The following is a 27,010-nucleotide window of genomic DNA, read 5'->3' on the forward strand; positions in this document are numbered from 1 at the left end:
CCATATCCCTGGCTTGGTACAGTCGATATAGAGAGAGCTCCTTCTTGGCTGGTTCCCCCTCCATTTTAAAATCTATTTTAACCACTGGTAAATTCAGAGGAACTCCACTAAGTCAGTGGAGACCCTGAAGTTAATGGAGTTCCAAGCTGTGTAAATCAGGAGTGAGTGAGAGCAAATGTGGCCAGATGTTTCTGTATGTTGCCATAAAAATACACAGCCTAATCGAGAGTGGCAGGCTGCAGGGTTGGTCCCAGAAACGCTTGCAGATATACCATTAAAACAGAGCTAAATTGCACAAAAATCAAATTTAGGGTCTGTAATGAAAGATGAAAAGATCTAAGCAGCAGCAGGTTTTCTTTTTCTAATGTGAATGGCAGGGTGGCATTTAAGCTATGACTGATCTCTAGCTTTTGGCAAGCTTGCGGTTTTTGCTCACTATGATAAAAAATATAGCTAATAGGATAAGTGTGATTAAGTGACTCTGACAAGCAATTCGCAGTTATCTCACATGGAGAAGCACAAGCAGGATCCAGTGAGCATTATTTCTGAATCTACAATACGAAGGCTTTCCAGCTTTGTTTATGCCACAGACCAAGTTCTGCTCTGGTTACTCTGGTGTAATCCCAAAGTAACTGTTGAAATTGGTAGAATAATTGTGGATTTAAATGTATAGATTTTTGAGGCCAGAATAATAGAATATCAGGGTTGGAAGGGACCTCAGGAGGTCATCTAGCCCAGCCCCCGGCTCAAAGCAGGACCAACCCCAACTAAATCATCCCAGCTAGGGCTTTGTCAACCCGGGCCTTAAAAACCTCCTAAGGAAGGAGATTCCACCACCTTCTTAGGTAACACATTCCAGTGCTCCACCACCCTCGTAATGAAAAAGTTTTTCCTAATATCCAACCTAGACCTCCCACACTGTAACTTGAGACCACTACTCCTTGTTCTGTCAAGGAGGGACTGTTTTTCATCTAGTCTAACCTCCTGTATAACACAAGCCATAGAACCTCAAGACTATGCAAGAACCCAACAACTTTGTCACTGAACCCATAACATTACACCCTAAGCCCATCTGGAACATAGGAATTGCCATACTGTCTCTGAGTTGTCTGGTCCAGTGTCCTGTATCCAGCGTGGCCAGCACCACAGACCAGTCTGGTCCTAAGTATAATTTGCCATGTTTACTTGAAACTAGATAAAGCAGTGAAGAAAATGCCTGAAAGGTGGCCCAATAACACAATGGTGCCCTTCTACACAGGAGGCTGGTTACAATGGAAATTGGGTAGGGATAAATAGACACAACAGTGCCATTCAGTCATTTTATGAGTCAAAACAGGTTAGAGATGAAGCTCTTCCTTTGTCTGTCCTGAGGCAGCTCTGCCGTCTTTTAGTACTGCAGCTATTAAGACCTGGATTCTGGAACCTTTTGTGAGTCTTCCAGCTCCCAGGTACTGGACAGAAAAGCATCACAGGCATTGTCCCTGGTTGGAGACAGTTTGCTTTGCATTCTACTCCTAATGATTTTGCCTCAGAAGGCATCTGTGGGCTTGCGTGTCTATTTGGCCAGATTGACAATACTGTCACTGAAGTCAATAGAATTGCATGGGGCAGGAGATCTGGCAGAAATTGACCAACTGCCTAGAAAGAGAATGGGATGCATGCTTCTCGGTTGTTACTCCCTCACCTTCACTGATGAAAGTGGGCCAAGGTGCTGGGAACACTAACTATGTAACGAAAGGGTAGGGCACAGCTTCAGTGCCGAAATGCTGGCAGATGGTCCCACATTGGCACCGATAGTGGTTGGCATCTGGGAATGCTTAGGTAAGCATTCCCATCAACAGCGGAAGGCAGGGCCGCTACTGGGACTGAATGGGCCAAATTCTGTTCTCAGTAGCACCGGTGTAACACCACCGCTGGTAATGGGGTTACACCATTATAGCTAAGCACCTATAATGTTTGCACAGCCCTAGACTAAACACTAGCATAAGCTCAGGCGTTGGTACCATGTAAATCCAGTAGAGCAACAGGTGTCCACGTAACTCACTTTAATCTAGACTTGAGGATGGATTTTGAAAATGGCTTTATTTTTCTTCACAAACAACACAGTGTTTCAATGAGACACGTTTAAATCTCCAGGGCCAACAATCTAAAGCCCACTGACATCAACAGGAATCTTTCCAGACACGTTTTTCTAATTAAGTTATCAGCCTCGTTTCTTAACACTAGCGATTATCTTATTTTTAAAAAGCCTTAATGCAACCACAACGGCATCAGTTTGAAAAATAGTGAATAGTTGAGGATTTGATACAAAGTTTCAAAGGCACTGAAAATCCGACTGGTGCTTTGGAACAGGGGCATTATGTACAAAGTGGTCCCTGGTGGACCAATGGCTGTCGGTTATTACAGAGCACTATACCAGGAGCATCTGTACCAGATTAGAGCTGGGCATGAAATGGCTTTCCTATCCTGTGGAAATTTTTGAGATTTCTAAAAATTTCCCATTCTGCACTGGGATGAAACCAAGACTGTTTTTTGATTGTTTTGTTTTAATTTTTTTTTTTTTGGTGGGAGGGTGGAACCCAGAAGAAAGAGAGCTAGATTACCCTGCCCCAGAATAGCCTAGTGGCTTAGTCACTCAGCTCAGGTGTGTGAGACTCAGAACTGTGCTCTGACTGATTTGGAGTAAGGACTTGGACCCAGGTGAATTCAAGCAGCAGAATATTCTGGAGTGTTTCTGGTTTTGGACCAGAAACTCTATCCTGGACCCGAGAAAACTTCCTAACAAAAGTTTTTTGTCAAAATCAACCCTTTCCCACAAAAAGTTTGTTTTGACAAAGTGGCATTTTATGACAGAAAACAGTTTTGTCAAAAAATTACCACCCAGCTCTGTACCAAATGTATAGTTGGCATTCGCTCATACAAAATGTGTCCTATTTCCTGAGTTGGTGGCTACAGAGTAATGGGAGTGAGTAACTAACTGAAAACCTTTTTAGTGCTGTTTTAAAAAATCTATCAGCTCTTTTTGATCCAAAGTTACAGCCACCCGCCGAGGCACCTCTGTATTGCAAACTGTGTTCTGTTTAGCACAGCATGGGGCTTACAGAGAGGGGAGTTTTGCAAATTAGCCCAAAAAGTTATGAGAATTTTGGAATGCACTGATTTAAGGCCAAACTGATTGAAGACAGTGGGAGTATTGTGTGGGTAGAGGATGAGCGATTGGGCCTTTAGAGCTCTGCCAGTCTCATGATACTGTTAAATGTTGCTCTTTCTTTACAAAGCAATCTTTGATTCCTACAAAGTCAAACACAAAAACCCCTCAGATCCCTGCTCTGCTCTCTGTTCTGGGTGCGTGAGTCAAAGCCTCTGAACTTGAAAAAAAAAACAGTGAAAAAACAACAACTGAAAACATAACTAGCACCAAAGTTACTTTTCTAAAATATTCTAAAAGGCTCATTGGTGATGGGTAGATGATGTAGTTATTGTACACTTGGATTGTTCAGCTGGCTGCATGAATATGGGGAAAATGGCATACAGAAATGAAGTAACCTACTAAGGAGGGCCATAGCCAAAGACAGTAGTTGCAGTCATTTCAGATTTGGGGTCCTAAATAGTCACATACTGAGCCAGATTCCCAACTGATGTAAATCAGTATAACTCCATTGAAGCCAATTTACACCACTCCTTTATGACTAACAGTTACCTGATGGCCATCAGCCTCACAACTGGAGATGACTCTCAGGCTTGTTTGGCTTGGTCCATCCACCCCCATAACAAATAAAAACACAGCCTGGTGTACCTTGTGCAGCTGTTCAGTATCCCATGGTTCCTTAGTAGCTTAGTAACAATCCCAAGCCTTGAAAAACGATTTGTTCCTTGCAACCTCAATGGACCTCCCACCACCGCTTCATTTCTGCTGTGTGTCCATCCAGAAGATGGCTGCTCAGATGAGAATTTACTACAGTTCCAGTCAGCCACTAGAAAGGCTTCAAACAAACCTTTATTGAATAAGTTCTTCTTCGCAGCCACAGCTAGTGGCTGATGTGGGCTGGATTGATGCAAGATAGAAATAAGGGGCTATACGGTTGACTCAGGAAGTTTACTTTAAGGAAAAGGCTTAATAGGGCCTGGCCCACTAGGCCTCCTGGAGGGTTTTTTGGGGGGCGGGGTTCCCTGGTCTCATGTATGACACGGGATGTAGTTCAAGTTGTTCCTCTCACCTCACACAATGTAGGGAATGTCTACGTTGTTTCCAGACTGGGTTCCTGGGCCTATCCAGGGCATAAGCTTATGTATTTTTTTAGGTCTATGAAGAATTTAACTTCAGAGTAGATACATGAATTCTGCACATTCAAGAAGAGGATGCCCCTTTCCTCCCCACCCAGCTCCTTTTCTGGCAATCCAGGCACAGAAGTGTACACCCGCTACTAAGGTTAATCAGTTTCCTCTGCCCAAAACAATCATACAAGTTTATTCCTATTTCAAAAGCGGTCGTGAAAGGATTAAAATGGTAAAGCGAATATAAAAATCAAGTATATGACACCATAACATTTGACTTGTGTATGTGCTGGACTATTGGATTTTCTCATCGTGTGGGCTGATGTATGTGATATGGCTGTACAATGGTCTGTGGATTTTGGTCCCAAGCTTTTCGTAAGTTGGCATGGTTTTGATTTTCTTTGGTTAAAAGCATACAGCAAAGATTCAACATTAGCCAACATTCAATCTTTAGGACTCTCCTACTGCAAAGTCCTGCTCCCCTAGGCACTGAGTGGCCTTGAGGACATAATTAAAGAGACAAAACTATCCCCTTCCTTCACCAAATCTACTTGATTCCTCAAGTAGTTTTTCCTGGAGATCTGGTCTCCCTCTAGTGGTTGTATGGCCAACGCTGGTGTATTAAGCTGGGCTCTAGGAGCCAGTCTGGCTCCCAGTGTCATAAAATGAAGATCATTGGAGAAGATGAAGCCACCAAGTTGTGAAAGCACAACTGTAGACATCTAACCCTATAATATTTTTTTAAACAGGAAAAACATAGAAAACTATTGATTTAAAACAGGGTAGTTGATCGAAGGCACATTTTATTATTTATTATTCCCCACCCCCTCCTTTTGGATAGTTAAGGGCATAAACCTAGCTGGTGATAAACAGGTGCAGAGGACAATTAATCCTATTTCCAGGACTACCTGTTGGCTTCTGTGAGACAGAGGGCTTGCTGGAGTGAATAAACTCATCACAGTGAATTCTTATGTGATGAACAGGAGATTTCATTTTACATATCACGTCCATTTTATTTTTTTAAAGAGCCAATGCTCAATGGAATTTTTTGTATCTGAGGCTGCCTGAAAACCAAGATATATTTAAAAGCTGGGAGGGGCACAAAAGAGAGAAAGATCAATACGACAGAATGGGATTCAAATGGACAAACTGCTCCAAGGTAGCATTACAGGTACATTTCTAGCTGTTATTTATGTCCGCATTCTGACTCCATTCTCCCAAATGTCAGCAGGTTTTTGAAAGAATTCTCCAATGTGAAATAAACAAATAAACACCAGGGCCAGAGTTCTCATTCCAAATCTAGTAGTGGAGAGCATTTGTTTCAGAAGGTCTGCACTAGCCAATAACTATTGACCTACCTATGTATGCAGGAAAGGAGCCTAATAGCTATTTGGGATCATTTTCTTAAGTCTAGTGGTTATTACCTACTATATACTGTAAATTCTAACACTTTCCAATCCTCAAGTCACCATGCAGAGCTAGCTAAAAATAAAAATACTTCGCTCTTAAATGTTCCATATTTTTCCTATAGGGTTTGTGTGTGTCATGTCCTTGATTTAAAAACAAAGTGCGGGGTGGTGGGGAAGGAAGAGGGACAGAAAGGGAAAAAATCACACCTGGCAAAGTGCACATTTAAGGGAGGGGGGAGAATTCTGGACTATAGACCAATTTTTGTTCCACTAACCCCAGCTTTTATCTGGTTTAACACTTTTTCTATTACCACTAAAAAATGCATTTTCAGGTCGTTCTGTATAATATCGATGTAGGAGGCATCATTAACGCTAAGAGGATGTCTTCCATTGGCATCTGCTATTTTGACCAAATGTCAAGGTCTGACATTTGATTTCATTATCTGGTATCAGTTGATCGTTCAGACTGAGATTTTGTTTCTTCTGATCTGATATTGAATTCAACTGTGACCAGCTTTGTGGCTAATAAAATCAACAGCCAGGTATCTGGTGTTCTGTTCTTCATGGGAAGCGGGGGGGAGTAGCATTTCAATTAGGATGCTTGCCTCTATCCTTGCAATATCCATATCTCAGTGCTTTCGTTGATGTAGTGTTTCTGACTGATTCCCTTGGGGAAAGAAGCACTCAGACAGTCTCAGTGTGGATTCCCTTTGCGCTCAGATGAAATATTCCTTTTTGCTCTCATCCACAGCCTCCTGGAGAGCCGGGTCATTTTTCAGAGCAGCATCTGCACTTTCGGCAAATTCAGTTCCCTTTGCTTCATTCGTGTGGTAGGTGCCCTTGTGCTTGTACATGTATCTGAGCATCACGATCAACAGGCAAATTAGGACAATAACCACCGCTGCAATGACACCTAGCAGGGAAGAACCATTTGAATTGTTTAGTGAGCGATAACATATAGCCTACATTTTACCCTGGGGCATAATGGAACCGGGGGTATTCAGTAGGGGGCAAGTATATGGATAATACATCATAATACACTCAGACACAGCAGGGATGGGGGGGGGTCTATATAAATATCTTGATAAACAGAATTTCAGCAATCCAGGCCTGAGTAAAAGGACTGCAGAAATCTATGCAAAAATTCAGACTGCTTCGAAATGAATTGGTTGATATTCAGTACTTAGAAACAAATTCATCCCAAATTGAGAAGAAACAAGACAATCCAAAGGGAAAAAATGTGTGAGCTGGTTAGCACCCCGGTGCTAATTCAACTTACTTCCAGGTGATTCTGATCGTGCACCATGCTGAATGCTCTCAACTCCCTGTGACTTCAGGAGGAATTGAAGGCATGGAATGTTTCTAAGGTGGCACCCCGCATGGGGTAGGAACAGACCCCTTGATGTCCTTACACTGTTCTGTATTTACCAGCTTCCACATCCCTGTGCTCTAATTAAACAAAGACAGTTTCTAGTGACTGGTGAAGAGACGCCGGAGCTGAATGAGGAATCCTGTGTAGATGCTTGCTCCCCCAGGACTAGCTAATAGCTTGCAATGCCTCTATCAGACCAGAAACTCTACTTCCTAAAGGCATGCTGAACGTGCATGTGAAAAGGCCCTGCACAGAACCTGTACCATTGCAGTTCCTGCTGCAGGAGTATGAAGCCAAGCCATGGGGAACTCTGCATGCCTTGGCGCTTCAGAGCTCTTCCCTGTGCTGTCTCTTTCTGCAGCAAAGAGCCAGGAAGGAGATGCTGGGGAGGGAGGGGTAGCTCAGTGGTTTGAGCATTGGCCTGCTTAAACTCAGGGTGGTGAGTTCAATCCTGGAGGGGGCCATTTAGGGATCTGGTGCAAAAACTGGGGATTGGTCCTGCTTTGATCAGGGGGTTAGACTAGATGACCTCCTGAGGTCCCTTCTAACCCTGATATTCTATGATTCTAAGCAGTACTGCCAACCCCAAGCATTCATAAGTCAGCTCTCTCCTGAAATAATGAGACTGGCTTCAAAGTCATGTTTTTTTTAACATAATATATTTGGGCTTTTTATTTGCCTTTTGGGTGTTGAGCCTTTGGTCTGCACTCAGGTCACAGATTAAACTTTTCCCTGCAACCAGGATGGCTAGAAACTTACTTTGTTCTATAATGATGGCCAAGATTATCCTGTGTTCACATGACTCCAGGGGCTGGGGCTTTAAGGAATATGCTAAATATTACAAAAGTCATAACAAAACCATGAGAGTTGGCAGTACTAAGGCATAAGCATGCTTAGCCGGTCTATGAATGATGCAGACCCACTGGGCAAATCCCAAGCACAAAGGATGACGCCAACGTGACTCCGGGTCTGTCCCACGTTCTGGATCCAAGGCAAGGGGCAGGAATTGGCCTCTCCTGACTTCTGTGCTCATCACCCCATGCAAAGTCCATTTTTAACCGTATTTAGACTGTGTATGCAATGTATGAGCTGTATGAAATCTGTAACAACACACACGAGAAAAGTCTGTCCCATTAGACAAGCAATCAGGTCATGTCTACACAGAGACTTAATGTGTGGCAAGCCAGGGAGGAAATCTGCCACTCGCTAAGTGCCTGTCTTGGTCCTGCTACCATGGAGTAAAAGTTTCATAGTGCTCTTTGACGTACTGCAGCAGTATGTCAAACAGCAATGTGTCAAAGCGCACTAGGGGACTTTTAGTGTGTGGTAGCTGCCACTTAGTACACGGCAAGCGAGTCTGCTGTAGATTTATACCCTGACTTGCCACACACTGAGTCTCCAAGTAGCCCTTAGATAAGGATATGAGCAGCATTGATTGTCTTAACTCAGAGGCGGGGAAAGACCCGGTCATACTTACAAATTTTATTTAAGCTAATGTTAAAATATTTTATAATACGTAGGTTGAGAAGAGTGTCTGTACATCTGGGTATAGTGCTTAGATTATCCACAGATACAACGTTTGTTTTAAAAGTCATATGATACATATGATAGTGCATAATACCAAAATAGCAAAAGGGTGGATGGACTTTACAAGGATATCTCTTCGTTGCAGAGTGAGCCTGAGCTCACTTGTAGGGACATGAGAATGGGGGTGAGTAATACGAGAATATTGGCATGAATGGTGAGGGGAGAATTTTGGCAACTCTTCCAGGATTAAGGCAGGAGACCATTTTATTTGTACCTAATTATGTTAACTAGTTCCTCCAGCTTTTATGATGACTGAAGTTACTGCTCTGAAAGAGAATTGCTCATGTAAAGAAGTGGCGGTTACAATAATAATGTGATTCCACAGAGGCTTTATCAATTTTTTTAGGACTACATTGGTATCCCTTGACACAATGAGCTTTAATAGGCTTTAGATATGGCACAGTATTAATAAGCCTAAGACAAAGCACCATTCAATTTCCCTTCCACTGATTCACAGGAAGCTGAAATTAAAGTTACAGGAGCTAGAATCTGAGGGAAATACATCAGAACCTCACTAATTTGCACTAATGATTGGGATACCCCTGGTGCATTACTGAAATGAGCGAGTTAGCAGGGAAGTGAACAAACACAAAGAAAATCAAAAGACTAGGATAATACATTTCTCCATGTACAGTGCTTTGCTCATTTAATCCGACAACTGTAGTTAGTTTAAATGTATGAGGGCGTGAATAGAACTCGAGGAAATGTGTTGCTGTATGTTTGTAAAAATAATGGGCCACATCAGCAGCTGCTATAAATTGGAAGAGCACTAATCAATGAAGCTACCCTGATTTACACCAGCAATGAGCTGGCTCAATGAGGTAAGAGTTCACTAGCGTGCCCGAGTATTCGTTCTTTGAGCTGTGGGCGAGTGTCCTCATTTGTGGGTCACTAAGGTCTGTAACTCAACATAGAGTCAATTTCTGAGGTTCTGCCATGATCTGGAATCTAGACACAGATGGATGTGGAAGGTAATAGATTTCAGAGTAGCAGCCGTGTTAGTCTGTATCCGCAAAAAGCACCCGAGTACTTGTGGCACCTTAGAGACTAACAAATTTATTTGAGCAGAAGCTTTCGTGAGCTACAGCTCACTTCATCAGATATTCAGGGTGACTCCAGTCAGTGACTGGGGATCTCAATCCTTATGGCTTAAGGTTTCCCCCTCTTGAAACCCAAAGCAGCTCCTCCGGCCCCCCAAAACCGCTCCTCTCTGAGCCTTCAGCATGCCTGGTCCTCATTAGGCCCCCTGCATTTTACTGCTCCCCAGTCACTTACTGCAGGAAGCGCCATCCGTGGGGTGCAGTACATCCCACGGCTACAACCAGTTGTCACATAGTCCCCGGGCAATGCTCTGGAACTGCTCCCTACGAAGCCAGATCTGCTTTGGGTTTCAAAAGGGGGAAACCTTAAGCCATAAGAATTGAGATCCCCAGTCACTGACTGGAGTCACCCTGAATATCCCATGAGGTGAGCTGTAGCTCACGAAAGCTTCTGCTGAAATAAATTTGCGAGTCTCTAAGGTGCCACAAGTCCTCCTTTTCTTTTTGAAGGTAATAAAGTCGTTCTCTTCGGAGACGAGAGGGAAATGGTTTCTAGTGGCCATACATATCCCTTCCAGATGCACCGTGAGGTATGTGAAAGACAGATACCAGTCAGGGGAAGGCTAAACATCACCCTTTTCACCTCCTTCTCCGCTTCCCAGGGCTGGATTTTGGGGTACAGGTGAGCTGTGCTGGAGTGCAAGCAATGAATTACCAGCTCAGTGGCATCATCCCACTCCAAGACTGGAAATTCTGCAGACATATTGTGCCAAAGCGAATACAAAGCCAGAAAGGACCTTTGTGATTATCTAGTCTGACCTCCTGTATAACGCAGGCCAGAGAACTGCCCCAAAATAATCCCTAGAGCAGATCTTTTAGAAAAAACATCTCCTCTTGATTTAAAAATTGTCAGTGATGGAGAACCCACCATGACCCTTGGTAAATTGTTCCAATGGTTAATTACCTTCACTGGTAAAAATATACATTTATTGCTAGTCTGAGTTTATCTAGCTATAGAAGAGCGAGGTGTTATCATTACCATTAACATCTGGACAGCCCCTGTGCATCGAAACCCTAACATCCAGGCAGACCCTGGAATATTTTATTCCCTCCGGGAAAGCATGGCCATATATTTAAAATTCCCCCTAATTCTGCACCTGAAACGTGACCTCTGTAACAAATGATGCACGGGCAATGGCAGGTGAAGTAACTGCAGGTGCAAATGTTGGATTTAAGTGTCCTGATTCTGTTCTCATGCCAGTCTCACACACAGTGTAACTCCATTCACCTCTTCCAGTCACTCCTGCTTCCCCCGGCATAAATGAGATCAGAATCAGGCCTCAGGCCATTAGATGTCTAAATTCTATCACTTTTCTCCTCAGTTGGCCATGGGTAAAAAATTAGAGGCTGGGTTGAAGCTTCTTGGAAGATTTAACCCTTCTAGTCGGTGACTCCATAGAACATAGTAACACTCTGTCTCCTGAGAAGGAGCGAGAGAGAGAGAGTGCGCTAATTCAGCAATTATTTAAGCACATGCTTAAGTTTACGCATGTGAATACTACAGAAAATTTAAAATTCAGCATTAAACATCCAAATTAAGTCTGTGCTTAAGTGTTTTGCTGGATTGGGACTTTTCTGATTTCATTTTTGAATACTGCATAGTACCTGCACAGTGTTGTCTATAAAAAGCTGACCAAGCATGGGATTTTATAAGATGACGACAAGAGCCCTGTTTTCTTTTCTTCTAATGCAGAGGTTCTCAAACTTTAGCAACCCAAGAACCCCCATTTTGATTAAAAAATTTTCACAGACCCCCCAAGCTCACCGCTCAGCCCCAGGCTCCACCCCCACTCCACCCGTTCCCCCAAAGCCCCACCTCTTCCCACCCCCATTGTACCCCTGCCCCTCCTCTTCCCTGCCTCTCTGCCCCCTTCCCTGAGTGCGCCTCATGCTTGCTCCTCACCCTCCCTCCCAGTGAATCCTTCATGCTGTTGAAAAGCTGTTCCCCGGCATGCAGGAGGCACTGGGAGAGAGGGGGAGGAGTTGAAGGAGGGAAGAGGAGGAGTTGATCAGCAGGGCCTGTGGACCCCCTGGAGTACCCTCGCAGATCCCCAGCGGTCCACAGACCCCATTTTGAGAAATGCTGTACTAATGGAACTTTCAATACTTACCTCCAATTACTGCCACATCTACTGGAGCTGAAGAACCCCCGAGATCTCCAGCTACAAATAGAATAGAATATAGAAAAGTTAAATAGATGAAACGGCTTGGATGATGTATGACTACAGCTCCCCTATTGAAGGGTGCGATCGTATTTTAACCTCTGTAACATGAAATGTAGCACTTCAGTGAGATCTCTGATTTAGCATTCACAAAAAGAAAAGGAGGACTTGTGGCACCTTAGAGACTAACCAATTTATTGTATGCATCCGATGAAGTGAGCTGTAGCTCACGAAAGCTTATGCTCAAATAAATTGGTTAGTCTCTAAGGTGCCACAAGTCCTCCTTTTCTTTTTGCGAATACAGACTAACACGGCTGCTACTCTGAAAGCATTCATAAAATATCTAATTAGAACTGGGTGGATGGTAGTGATTTTGTATCAATATAATGCTTGGGAAAGAAACAGCCAGCACATAGTGCAAATTCTCTTGGTCATCAGGGAAACATACCTACTGTTTATTATGATCACTTACCTGTAACATCTTTTGATGGATGATGAAATTAAGAGTATCTGGGCAGTGTGATTATTCTTGGAAAGTCAGTATGGGGACAAAAAAGTGGTGCCTATTTTGGACAGGATTCTCATTTGGTATAAATCAGTTTAGTTCTATTGACTTTAATTACCATTATATCTCTACATCATCATCATGTTTATTATTTTTAAAATGTATATTAAATGTATATATATTACATATTTTAAAATGTATATCTGAATGTGGCCCTTCGAAGCCAAATTATAGATTATAACTTCTAAGCAGATAATCTTGCAATTTAAAATCATAAGAAGAAGCTGACCATGTCCTTTTGAGTATCTGAGATCAGGAATTCAGTGGAAAAAGTCAAACTGCTGAAAAAAAAGAGCATTTACTTAAAAAATCCAAACCAACAAAAAACCAACAAAACAAAACAAAAAACCCCGGGGGAGGAAGGGGGGGACAACTAATGAGAAGCTGTAGCGTTTGGAGAAAATACAAAACAATGAAGTTTTCCCCTCTTTATCATCTAATATGATAGTTAATGCAACAGTAAATTGAGATAAACTGATATTTCCCTATTGGCTTCCCTGGTTGGACATAAGCCAAAGTTATCAGGTACGATTCTGTACTCAGTTCCACTATTTTTTACTCTGGTGTAACCCCACTGATTTCAACTGAATTATTCCTGATTTTTCACTTGGCTCAACCTGTGTTTATTCTCAGAAGGAAATTATTACCGTGCCCGCCTAATAATTAATTTTGGAGGTAAATTTGTAGCAAGCATTTGACTGGCAGCTTCTACTGTCAAGAAAGATAAGGCAGATGGTAATTTTAAGGCCAGCAAGGACCACTGTAATCAGTTAGGGCTTGTCTACATTACCCGCTGGATCTACAGGCAGAGATCGATCCAGCAGGGGTCGATATATCGCGTCTAGACTAGACGCGATAAATCGACCTCTGAGCATTCTCTCATTGACTCCGGTACTCCACCAGGGCGAGAGGCACAGGCAGAGTCAACGGAGGAGCGTCAGCCATTGACTTACCCCAGCAAAGACACCGCGGTAAGTAGATCTAAGTATCTCGACTTCAGCTACATTATTCACAAAGCTGAAGTTGCGTAACTTCGATTGACCACCCCTCCTCCCCAAGTGTAGACCAGGCCTAAGTCTGCCCTCCTGCATAATACAGGCCATAGAACGTCCCTGAAAGAATTCTTGTTTTGAACTACAGCAGATCTTTTAGAGCAATGAACAAGGTGATTGGCTTTTGGAGGTTTCCCATGCTTTGTATAGTACAGCGGCTCCCTTCACCTGGATTGTTGTTGTATTGTTTATATAATTACAACGTCTGTTGGTTGACTAATAAGACAAATTGTATAGGATGGGGGATATCATTCCATCAGGGTACAACCTGAGTAGCTGGGAAGAGTCTGTTTATGCGAAGAAGGAAGACACCCAAAGCCCAGGTCCTCCCACAGAAGCACCAAGACCGTGATAGTTCCCAGAACATCCCAGACCTGTGAAAGGCAATGGTAACACATTGGCAGGCCCACTGCTTCCAGCCCCTGTCTGTAGCCTGCACCTGTCCCCTCTATATCAGAGCACAGTAAACTCACTGGAGCTGAGGCACATACCCACACAGCCTCAGATTCTCTCCTCCCATGGAGTTGCACTTGGGGGGGGGGGATTGGTCTCTAAAATATCTGCAGAAAGGTCTAGGAATAGGATTCTTCCAAACACACCGTTACCCGATCCCATTCAAGCTGTGCACTGATGAAGGGTTTACCCCATTCCATGCAATCTGCACACTTTTATTACAACCAGGTCCACTCCAGCTCAACTGTGCTCCCAGACCCGCCTTTAATACATCCTGTCCCACCCATTGTAGGAGGGGTAAGCATGACCTGGCTCCACCCACCAGGGCTCAGTGAGGGGTTCCTCTCCCTCTGCATCTGTGGGAGGCCACACCGCCTCACTACATTCCCCCCAAGCTCAAACTGTATTGCCTTTCTTTTTGCCAGATGCACATCAACAAAGAACACTCTTCCATTATATAGCAATATATTATAAGAACACTCTTCCATTTTATATAACGGTGCCTAAACGTGTGAATCCTGAAACGTTTCCCTAGGTTACTGCAATATCAAGCTACAAAGGGATGCTTCCAAATATTAATTCCAGATCAAATCCTCCTCGCTTTAATTATAAAGGTATATGAGTAACTCTCCATCATTCCTGGCATTCCCAAGGGCCCTTCTGATTCAGATAACAAGCAGATGCCCTATCTCCAGCCCTTGACATAGAAGTGCTTTTTGATAAGGTATTATTGTATCTCTGCTTTAAGATTTAATTTTGACACTGGACTTTTAAAGCTTTTGGAAGAATGTGGGCCAGATCCTCCACTGGTGGAAATTGGCATTGCTCTGCTGAAGTCAGTGGAACTACGCCAGTGAACATGATTATGTGTCTATAACCGCCACAGCTCTCAGTGATTGCCAATAGGAGAGTCTCCACTTTTGCGTTAACGTGCCCTCCTCCCACAGTGAGATGGGGTTGTTATCCTTTCATTGGGTAAACTGGAGCTGCTCCAATTTATACAGCAGTAGAGAATTTGGATCAGAAATTTGGCCCACTTCCCTCCTCACTTTCACTGATGTAAATCAAAAGTAACTTCATTGTCATAAATAGGCCACTTCCTTGCTTGAGGATCTCAGCTGACAACTCGGCGAACGAGCATGTGAGGGAACTACCAGACCTGCTATATTAATAGGACTGAGGGCATTATAAAAAGCTACCATGACTGGTCGAAGTGTTGGGCATGTAAGAGGCTGATGAGCACAGTGGGTTTGCACTCATGAAATGAGATGACCTGCTCTGAGTCTGAAAGAGAGGTGACCGCCATAATCTGGAGCAGATGTAGAACTCTAAACCTCCTCGGCTATGCACAAGAAGTATACTCTGTTATTTTTGGGCTGAATTCCCTACAGTGGCAAAGACTCCCATGCTCTTCCAGGAGTTTTTGCCTGGGTAAGGACCACAAGGTGTGACACTCAATAAATTCTTTATTCCATTCAGCTGCAAGTGCAGCTGCCTGTGTTTCCTGAGTCTTTCTGTTGTGTCCATTTGGTTATTTTCCTGTGTTTCATAGGGGACAAATTTTCAGGTATTGCCTATTAAATTGCCCCTGCAAAAATGTGTCCCACCGTTACGCTGGCTTGAGTGTCTTTTAGGCGCAATCTGGCCCGTTATGTGTTATATAGCACTGTAACTCAAATACTGCATCTGGGCATTGTATGGCAGCATTAGTTATTAAAACATACAGAAATGAAGAGAGCTGGAAAAGTTCCTGTTCTTCATAAAATTTCCTACCCACCCCAGTGTATTAAACAAATCAAGACAACAATAAACAAACCAAACAGCCAAACTAAATGTTCAGCCAAAAGCCGGTATCTTTGTTGCATGATATGAAACTCATCAAATTCCAGCTCTGAGGGATCAAGTTCCAGAAGCAGGGGTTTGCAACAGATAATGCTTTGCTGCCAATCTCATCAAGCCATGTCCCAGAGATAGACAGAGGCTTTGTCCCAGCAGACCTCAAATATCATGATATCAAATATTTTCCCCACAGGGAAGAAAGGTAAGCAGCAGGATACGGACCCTGGACTTCAGGAAAGCAGACTTCGACTCCCTCAGGGAACGGATGGGTAGGATCCCCTGGGGGACTAACATGAAGGGGAAAGGAGTCCAGGAGAGCTGGCTGTATTTCAAGAAATCCCTGTTGAGGTTACAGGGACAAACTATCCCAATGAGTCGAAAGAATAGTAAATATGGCAGGCGACCAGCTTGGCTTAACGGTGGAATCCTAGCGGATCTAAAACATAAAAAAGAAGCTTACAAGAAGTGGAAGGTTGGACATATGACCAGGGAAGAGTATAAAAATATTGCCCAGGCATGTAGGAATGAAATCAGGAGGGCCAAATCGCACCTGGAGCTGCAGCTAGCAAGAGATGTCAAGAGTAACAAGAAGGGTTTCTTCAGGTATATTGGCAACAAGAAGAAAGCCAAGGAAAGTGTGGGCCCCTTACTGAATGAGGGAGGCAACCTAGTGACAGAGGATGTGGAAAAAGCTAATGTACTCAATGCTTTTTTTGCCTCTGTCTTCACTAACAAGGTCAGCTCCCAGACTGCTGCACTGGGCATCACAACATGGGGAGTAGATGGCCAGCCCTCTGTGGAGAAAGAGGTGGTTAGGGACTATTTAGAAAAGCTGGACATGCACAAGTCCATGGGGCCGGATGAGTTGCATTCGAGAGTGCTAAAGGAATTGGCGGCTTTGATTGCAGAGCCATTGGCCATTATCTTTGAAAACTCGTGGCGAACGGGGGAAGTCCCAGATGACTGGAAAAAGGCTAATGTAGTGCCAATCTTTAAAAAAGGGAAGAAGGAGGATCCTGGGAACTACAGGCCAGTCAGCCTCACCTCAGTCCCCGGAAAAATCATGGAGCAGGTCCTCAAAGAATCAATCCTGAAGCACTTACATGAGAGGAAAGTGGTCAGGAACAGTCAGCATGGATTCACCAAGGGAAGGTCATGCCTGACTAATCTAATCGCCTTCTATGATGAGATTACTGGTTCTGTGGATGAAGGGAAAGCAGTGGATGTATTGTTTCTTGACTTTAGCAAAGCTTTTGACACGGTCTCCCACAGTATTCTTGTCAGCAAGTTAAAGAAGTATGGGCTGGATGAATGCACTATAAGGTGGGTAGAAAGTTGGCTAGATTGTCGGGCTCAATGGGTAGTGATCAATGGCTCCATGTCTAGTTGGCAGCCGGTGTCAAGTGGAGTGCCCCAGGGGTCGATCCTGGGGCCGGTTTTGTTCAATATCTTCATAAATGATCTGGAGGATGGTGTGGATCGCACTCTCAGCAAATTTGCGGATGATACTAAACTAGGAGGAGTGGTAGATATGCTGGAGGACAGGGATAGGATACAGAGGGACCTAGAGAAATTGGAAGATTGGGCCAAAAGAAATCTGATGAGGGTCAATAAGGATAAGTGCAGGGTCCTGCACTTAGGACGGAAGAACCCAATGCACCGCTACAGACTAGGGACCGAATGGCTAGGCAGCAGTTCTGAGGAAAAGGACCTAGGGGTGACAGTGGACGAGAAGCTGGATATGAGTCAGCAGTGTGCCCTGGTTGCCAAGAAGGCCAATGGCATTTTGGGATGTATAAGCAGGGGCATAGTGAGCAGATCGAGGGACGTGATCATCCCCCTCTATTCGACATTGGTGAGGCCTCATCTGGAGTACTGTGTCCAGTTTTGGGCCCCACACTACAAGAAGGATGTGGATAAATTCGGGAGAGTCCAGCGGAGGGCAAAAAAAATGATTAGGGGACTGGAACACATGTCTTATGAGGAGAGGCTGAGGGAACTGGGATTGTTTAGTCTGCAGAAGAGAAGAATGAGGGGGGATTTGATAACTGTTTTCAACTACCTGAGAGGTGGTTCCAGAGAGGATGGTTCTAGACTATTCTCAGTGGCAGAAGAGGACAGGACAAGGAGTAATGGTCTCAAGTTGCAGTGGGGGAGGTTTAGGTTGGATATTAGGAAAAACTTTTTCACTAGGAGGGTGGTGAAACACTGGAATGCGTTACCTAGGGAGGTGGTGGAATCTCCTTCCTTAGAAGTTTTTAAGGTCAGGCTTGACAAAGCCCTGGCTGGGATGATTTAATTGGGGATTGGTCCTGCTTTGAGCAGGGGGTTGGACTAGATGACCTCCTGAGGTCCCTTCCAACCCTGATATTCTATGATTCTATGATGGAACTTAGGGGAAGGGAGTGACCTTTTGAAATATCTGGAGTAAGATAGTGGGAGATGGATCCCAGCTATTGTACATGGAGCAAGATTATACCAGTCCATAAGTACAATTCAGTGATTATATTTTAATCCATGCATTGATTAGGGGGCCCAAAAATCTACAGGGAATGTTGCAAGTCCACATAACGCCCCTGAGGGCTAGATATTGCAATTGGATCTTTTGTTTAGCAGTGTCAAATTGCTGAATACTTTCTAATATATCAAAGTTTGCTCTTCCAATAAGGAAACAGAAACAAACCCATGTGACTTGTGTCCAATCACAGCTCACGGAGCGAATTCCAAATATCAAATAAATGATTGCGTCAAAAAGCATTCAAGGAATCCATAGGCTGAAACATGTCTGCACAAAGCATCAAACAAATGGGACTGATTCATAGATATTGTGATCTGTTTAAGTGGAGAAGAGAGAGGGCCAAACTGAATGGATTAGTGGCTTGAAGTGAATAATTCAACCAGCTCTGAATGTAAATGAAAGCAGGATTTTTCCCATTCTTAATACATGAATCCCTGTCTCCCATTTAAGCCTTTTATAGATTCATAGCTTGGAAGGCCAGAGCATTTAATCTGACCTCCAGCATAATACAAGATATCAAATGGAACCTACTAATAGCTGCCTCAAGCCCAATAACTTAAAAGACTATATCTTTTTAATATGACCTCCCATCTTGTTCTAAAGACTTTGGCTGGGATTTTCAAAAGTGCTCAGTATTCGCCTAACTTTGCGACCAGAGAAGTCAATGATAAAATCCCTCATTGGCTTCAATGAGAACATGTTAGTGAGGCCAATATTGAGTGCTGCAGAAAATTCCTCCATCAAGTGAGGAAGAATCTATACCTGGTCCAATGGGTAATGACTCTCGGTTATTATAATCTTTCCTCTCCCGTGAACTCTTCTTCTCTTGTACTTTCCTGCATTCAACAATCGCTTGAGCTCCAAAAGTAAGTCTGAGTTAGCAGGTCTCTATCATCACCAATGCAAAATCCATCCTACCAGTCATTTAAGACCCAAGAAGTAACATAGTCTTAATGTATACAACAATCTGTTTTTTATGCAATTACTGTACACCCTTCTTGCCCTTCATGTTTGTGTCTTGCCAATACATCACATTCATGAGAAAATCATTAATCTATTAACCTTAGTTTACTGATGTAATTTGCAAGCTACAGTTAAATCTGGTTTACTGAGGTTTTATGTGTAAGAATGAACATAGCAAACTTCTTCAAACTTCCTTTAAAAATCTCTCCAAACAGTCTCTGGACTTGTTTTGTGAAATATCGTTTACATTAGATACATGCCTTTCTAGAGTTAAAAATCTTTATCCATCATGTGTTTAAATACTTTCCACTAAGCATGTGCTGCCCCACTGGAGCTGGCATCTCCTTTCATGAAGGGTCATCAGTCTAAACTCATCAATCTGACACTCTTCGTTGAAAAACCCATCAGCATCTCCCATTAGACAGTGAAACTCATCAGTGCTGCTCTTTGAAAATTAAGGAACAGTTTCTCATCTGTCAATCTGGACAGGAGACAGAATAATTTGGCTTCCATTTATATGCTAAATTATTACAAAGATAATAGCGGGGTGGGGAAAAAAAAACAAAAACTGCCTGATCGTTTAGGTGGCAAAATGGGTTGCATTTAGAATTCACGATAAAAATGTAGATAAGCATGTGATTTGTTCTAAAAATAAAACATGTAGAGCCCAGTCTTGTTCCCTGCCAACTCAGTGGGTGTTTTGTCATTGACTCTGAAGGGAACAGGATCAGACCTTTTAAAATGTTTGGGGATGTAAATGCTTAATCGGAACAATACCAAAATGAAACAGGAAGGAGCTGGCTATGTGAGGATGTTTTCTCAGCTAACATAGTACAATGAAGCAACGGGGTGTTTGCAGAATTAGTATAATTATGTTAATTGAGTCCATACAATCTCAGCAGTTCACCTTTTGAATCTGAATTGCAGTGGAAATGTCTGAATTTATTTCCTACCCCCCAAGACAAGGTCTTTTAGACAAAATATCCTCAAATTGTATAGATTAAAAGAGAGCTTGCAACAATTAAAGGCAGCCAAGACTGCCCAGGTGTCAAAAAACTCATTATCCATCTGGGATCATCTATTGATTGTGAAGGTGAGGCAAACTTGGTTCTTTGTCCCCAAAATGTAGACGTTGAGAATCATTTTTAAGTACTTGTGCTATTTAGTGGAGGCTGGCTAGACACCAAGAGTGCTAATTCTGGTCACAGTGAGGAAAAGAGCAGCCATTGAGAACAGCAAAATAATACCACTTTCTTAATAATTTTATGGAAAGGAACAGTATGAAGGCCAGATTCAGCATGATCCTTAAGCATGGTCATAACTCAAAGCATGTGAGTATCCCCATTGACCTCAGTGGGGCTACCAATGTTTTTCAAGTGAAGCACATGTCTGGGTATTTGATTAGTTGGGACCTAAGGGCGTCGTCCGGTGCCTGTTGAAGTCAGTGGAAAAGGATCAGGCAGAAAATTGGTAACACTGAGAATTTAGGCTCCATAAATGTCATTAGTACAGCTGGGTGACAATTTTGACATTTTTTAATGAAGAAAGGGGATAAATTGTTCACAACACTTTTTCCCATTTATGAACCCATTCTAATCATTAGGTACCTGTGCTCAGGGGACTTTCCTGAGCATTGTCTTAGGACGTTGGTGAAAATGAACACACACAGAGCCAATCTCTGCTACCATGTTACTAGGAACTTGATTAGAATAAGACAAGTAGTTATATCCCTAAAGCCATTGTGTCTAGCTGTGTCACTGTAGGATTTCTGCTAGAACCAACCCCAGCTGCCCTCCTGCTTCGGTTATAAAGAAACTGCAGAGTTATCTTCATCGTCATCTGAATGTCAGCTGTGAATGCTGTTCACAGAAGTGCTACAGTGGCCTGACACTTGGGAGTGGTGGTGAGCACCTGTTGAGGATTGCTGGGTACTCTCAACCACATTGGCTTCAATGGGAGTTAAAGATGCCTTGAAACTCACAGGTTTGGGTATGTTTAATGCACCCAGTCCTGAATTCTGACCTAAAAGTCTATCCAATGCCCAGTGAAGGACTTTCATTGACTTCAGTGGACTTTAGATCAGGCCTTAAATTCTGAATACTCAGGCAGATCTCCCATTCTGTAACGGAAGGGCTCAACATATGGTGTGTGTGTGTGTGTGTGTGTATACTTCGTGGCCTATATGACTATAGCTTATAGATAAAACAGGGGTTCTGTGGGGGAAAATACTATGTGATCATGTAATTAAAGACTCTTTCATAATGCATACACAGTGGGAGCAGAATTGAAGTTGCCCAGGCAACCTTAATTCTGGTATTTCCTAACTTTTGAGTACGTGTCTTTGCAATTTTAACATTCTTTTAACAAAGGGTTTGATTTTTGTTTGGTTTAGTGTTTGGTTTTGGTTTTATGTAATATATCCTTGTTGGACTAGTATAAAGAACAACGAGGAATCCTTGCAGCTCCTTAGAGACTAACAAATTTATTTGGGCATAAGCTTTTGTGGGCTAAAACCCACTTCATCAGATGCATGGAGTGAAAAATACAGGAAGTGGAATATATATCATAGCACACGAAAAGATGGGAATTGCCTTACCAAGTCGGGGTAAACATTAGCAGTGCTGACCTTAAAATCCTGCATCAGTAGCATATATTGGAAGATTTTCAGTGATGGCCTTGAACTGTTGTGAGCACCGTTTTACATGCACAAAAAATTTCCCACCCTCAACAACGAGCTAAGGAGCCGATTCAATTAAGGTGGAAGTGGCCTATTCTCAACAGTTGACAAGAAGGGGTGAATACTAAGGGAGGAAAAATTACCTTTGTAGTGCTAACGAGGCCAATGCAATTGGTATTCACCCCTTCTTGTCAACTGTTGAGAAAAGGCCACTTCCACCTTAACTGAATTGGCTTGTTAGCACTGACCCCCCCCCACCTTGGTAAGGCAACTCCCATCTTTTCATGTACTATGATATATATTCCGTTTACTGTAATTTTCACTCCATGCATCTGACAAAGTGGGTTTTAGCTCATGAAAGCTTATGCCCAAATTAATTTGTTAGTCTCTAACGTGCCACAAGTCCTTCTTTTCTTTTTGCGGATACAGACGAACATGGCTGCTACTCTGAAACCTGTAATTGTGAAGATGACCTCAAAAGAAGACTTGGTCTAGCCTCTACTACATTCGGAAAACGTTGCAAGATCTGGAAGGCTAAAGACATTTCAATAAAAACAAAACCCCCATGTATATGAGACAATTGTCATGCAGATACTGCTGTCTGGGTCAGAATGCTAGAGTCTGAAGAAAGCCGATGACTGACAGATTTTGACTGCAGAAATGAACTGGCTGAGAGGAATGCTAAGTTTCAAGGCTGCAAAAAATGAAGAGATAATTAAAGAGCTAGGGCAAGATATAATGCTGTTACACGAGATTCAAGAAAGAGGGACACACGTCAAGAGTGGACCCCTAAGGGGATACCATAAATAACGATACGTGCCAGAGTGCCAGGAACTAGAAATAGAGGAAGACTGAAGATGTATTGGGTAAACATGGTGAAAAATAACATAGAACAAAAATGCTTAAAGATCAATGAAAACATGAAGCTAGTGCAAGATAGAAAGCGGTGGAAAGAGAAGAGAAGAAGATCTCCTTTTGTTCTTCTGGTTCATTTAAAATGCATCCACTTTCAAATGGTCAGGACAAGAAAGATTTTAAATAATTCCAGAAAATGCATTTAGAAGCATCTTTAAAAGTAACATTGACAATCAAGGAAATAAAATAGGAAGGCTACTTTCACAAAGGGTGAGGAATAAAAATACAGAACTTGTCCCTGTGCTCAACTTACAGGTGAACCCTGGAAAAAAAATAGAACCTAATTTAACATCTATACCCATGTATTCCTATAGACATGTATGGGAATCTTTCCATTAGACTTCAATGGACATTGGATCAGGCTGCTATTGTGTGTATATAAAAGCACAGTAGCAGCTTTGCTAAAATATGCACTTTGGTTCACCCCCATAGTTTGTAGCAGAGCTGACCCATAGGTGATAACTCTTGGAAACAGGAATTCTCCCCCCTCCATGTTTGTTTTAAATGAAATTGCATTCAACTACTCCCATGTCCTGCTCCAATTCTCGCCTCAGGCTATGTCTACTAAAAGCATCACAAGTTGAAATATCCGGATGTCTAGCATATGCTCATTAGGGACATGAAATCCTGTCCTGGGGTGCTGAAAAGCATAATATTATTAATGAAGATATCTGTAGTGGAAACAGAAGATTCTGAATTTTTCAGTGTTGAACATATGAAAAGGAAAATAAGACATTCCAAGATGCACTGGAAACTTACAAGGCAAACAACAGCTTGGAGCAACAACATTCTCATTCTCCAAGGCTTTCGTAAAGAATGCGCAGATTTCATTTGAATATCTGCTGCATTTGAAAATTGCTTTTATAATATGAAGGGCATTAAAAAGAGAAAAAAAGAAACCTTTTATTTGACCTTTATTAGCAAAACTTCTTTAACATCTATCATTTATTTGAATCGTCATATTCAGATTGTGTGATAATTACTATAAAAGAAAGGCCAACTCTAATATTTTTCTTGAACAACTGGCTGGTACTAGCGGTTGAAAACATTAGCTGTGCTGACCTTAAAATCCTGCATCAATAGCATATATTGGAAGATTTCCAGTGATGGCCTTGAATTGTTGTGAGCACTGTTTTACACCTACAAATAATTTCCCACCCTCAACAATTTGCAAGTTTGAATGGTAGTACTTAGCTCATTACCACTTACTTCAACCACCCTTTGAAGTCAGCGGGAGCTTCTCCACTGACTTCAATGTTCATTCATTTTGACCTTTGTTTGGGTGGTTACATAGATAGACTTGGGTGCCTAAATCTGGCCTAAAAAAATAAAGTGGTTATTATGGAGGCAAAATTATGCCTTGAAAATTTGAGGATGGGTAGAGTCCTAGCTGGAAATGAGCTTATAAAGTTTAAAATTCTGAGCAAAGAGAGATTTAGGATAGTCGATTCCTGTTTCAAAGAAGGGTAGATTCAAGTGCGCTGGGAAACTTTTTGTATGTAGCAGCAGGGTCCATACAAATAGTTAGTGTGGCAGGCTAGGGAGGGAGCTTGCCACAAACTTAAGTGTTCTTCTAGATAAGCCCCAGGAATCATCAGGGAGTGCCCAGAACTCACATCATGGGATGGGAGGGATAGCTCAGTGGTTTCAGCATTGGCCTGCTAAACCCAGGGTAGTGAGTTCAATCCCTGAGGGGGGCATTTAGGGATCTGGAGCAAAAATTGGGGATTGGTCCAGGCATCCAGGAATAGGACCAGGCATCACTGATCTCCATTTGTGCTGGTATTACGAAGGGCACTGGTTCAGCATCATTCAGTGGACGAAATGAAATACCAGTGTTGTACATGGAAGGTGGGATTTTCCAAAGCATTTTGTGTAGAATTAGTCTTGCTCCCATTGAAAGCAAAGGCTCAACGTCCACTGTCTTGCATATAGAGCTGGTCAGGGATTTTTCAGGAATTTTTTTTGCCAATTCATCTACATGGAACCTGTTTGCTAGAAACAGTTGGTTTCAACCAATTTTCCAACCTGAAAACCTATTGAGGTTGGTTGGTTTGTTTGTTTCTGGAATGAAAAGGTCTGGGGGGTTTTGGTTCAAAATGACTTTTCACTTCAAAAATTATGCTAAAAAAAGCATAAACCAAAGAAAAAGGTCAAAATGGAAACAAAATGTCTCAAAATTATGGAAAAAAGTTGTTTTTTTTTTGTTTTCTTAACCCTAGCTGAATGTTTTTGAGTTTGTCTCTTCACCAAAGTTTTTGAGATTTTGACTTTCCATCTCACTTGGAGGCAGGAAAAATTGTCTGAACCTCAAAATTTTTCATGGGACAGAAAAACGGTTTCCATCCCAGCTTTAGTTTAATGTAAGTAAAGTTAGGTCAATGTTGAGGGCTTTTCAAAATCCCAGCTGGATAGATATCAGAGAGGGGACAGAACAAATGACCAGAAAGCGGATTTTTTGCTCGGGTTGCTAGGCACAGACAGTCCTGGTCATTCTCGCTGATTCTCCAGCTCACAGATGAATAGAACACAGCCTGTTCTACCTCTTATTACCACACTGGGTCTCTCTAATCCTAACCATCTAGGGAAGAGACTGCAAATTTTTCATATCACTTTGTATCTTGAAATCGTTTCAGAGTAGCAGCCGTGTTAGTCTGTATCCGCAAAAAGAAAAGGAGGACTTGTGGCACCTTAGAGACTAACCAATTTATTTGAGCATAAGCTTTCGTGAGCTACAGCTCACTTCATTGGCTCTCCCCACTGTATTTTCTACTGAATGCATCCGATGAAGTGAGCTATAGCTCACGAAAGCTTATGCTCAAATAAATTGGTTAGTCTCTAAGGTGCCACAAGTCCTCCTTTCCTTTTATCTTGAAACCATTTACCATTGCCTCAGAAGAGGTCTGCTTTGGAACAGCGTCAGCAGGTCAAATTATCCCTGTGAAACATCTGCTGGGGTGGAGGCGGGGAACACATAGTGCTGGCACAGCTCTGGAAAATATGAAGTCAAGTGTAGAGTTCAGCCACACCGTACTGACATTAAAGCTTGGTTACGAGCCAAATTCCACCCTCAGGCATGCACGTGCAATTCCTGTTTACTTCAGTGGTAGCTGTGCTGTGCTTATCTAAGGGCACAGCTTGGACGAAGTATTTATCTGTTGAGCGTCAGGGTCGAGAACAAACACCACACACCCGCATACCTTTTTACAGCCACATTTTTGGCTCCTTTTACAAGCCTCCCTGATGAAACACCCCCAGGCCTGAATTACAGACCGGGACACCAGAAAGCAGAAGACAAGGTAGTCCCTTTCTGCATGAGGAATGTTCTCTGTGTTTGGGGCTCATTGGTTCCACCCCCCTTCTGGTTTTTCATTGTGCGGGGCTGTTTTCTCACCACAGGCTGCTGCTTTCTAGTTTGCTGCCTGACTGCTGAGCACCCCTACCCCCCAGGGCCAAGAATTAAGCACAGAGAGAGAGAGGCTAGGCGCCCACCCAAATCATGCCATTTGTTGAGTGTTTGGGGTGGGGTCTGTCTTCTGAGTTATTCACCTGAGGGGAAACCATCCCCGCAGCAGCAGCCAGCAGGAAGCATTCCCCTGGATTTGCAGAAGTGTTTTGTAATAAAGGTGGAAATAATCATTGTTAATAAGCACCTAGATGGGCATTACATCTTTAGAGCCCTTTCCAAGATGCTTCTATGAGAGTGTTAAGGGTTCAGTGAGGGTGGACAGCTCTAAGCCCCTGCGGGCTGTGTTGATGGGGCCATTCCTCCACCCTGCACAGCCAGCAAAGCGGGCCTCCCAGTGTAGAGTGGAGGACGAGCTGCAGCCCCTCAAGGGTATAGTCGTGTCTGTGTCGCTGCACAACTCCTGGGGGCCTAGTGTCTGCATGAGGCTTGCACTGGCTGGGGCAATGTGCCCCCAAGCTACCCCCATCACAAGCTGTGATTCAGAGACCCTGCCAGCGCTAAAGAAAGAATTCCTGCAATTCCAGGGGGAAAGTGCATATACAAAAATGGGGCAAGCAGGAAGAAGGGGCTGAGGGCTCAGTCCTACTTTAACTTTAAGCCCTACTGAATCTAATGGGACAGCATAAAATTAAGCATGTGCTTATGTGTTCTGTT

At 42.9% G+C, this 27,010-nt stretch overlaps 1 protein-coding gene across 1 annotated transcript in view; it reads right to left on the minus strand.

Annotated features, from left to right (window-relative positions):
* Positions 1 to 2,063: 2,063 nt before the first annotated feature.
* Positions 2,064 to 27,010, minus strand: part of GYPC (glycophorin C (Gerbich blood group)) — a 40,393-nt gene continuing 15,446 nt past the window's right edge. Inside the window, exons 2-3 of the mRNA XM_084643957.1 lie at positions 11,855 to 11,905; positions 2,064 to 6,597 (exon numbers count right to left, since the gene is read on the minus strand). Coding sequence (XP_084500083.1) covers positions 6,401 to 6,597; positions 11,855 to 11,905 — 248 coding nt within the window. The 3' untranslated portion in view covers positions 2,064 to 6,400. The remainder of the gene's footprint in view (positions 6,598 to 11,854; positions 11,906 to 27,010) is intronic.

The sequence above is a fragment of the Lepidochelys olivacea genome, assembly GCF_965140295.1.
Source record: "Lepidochelys olivacea isolate rLepOli2 genome assembly, chromosome: 11".
In the NCBI taxonomy this organism is placed as follows: domain Eukaryota; kingdom Metazoa; phylum Chordata; order Testudines; family Cheloniidae; genus Lepidochelys; species Lepidochelys olivacea.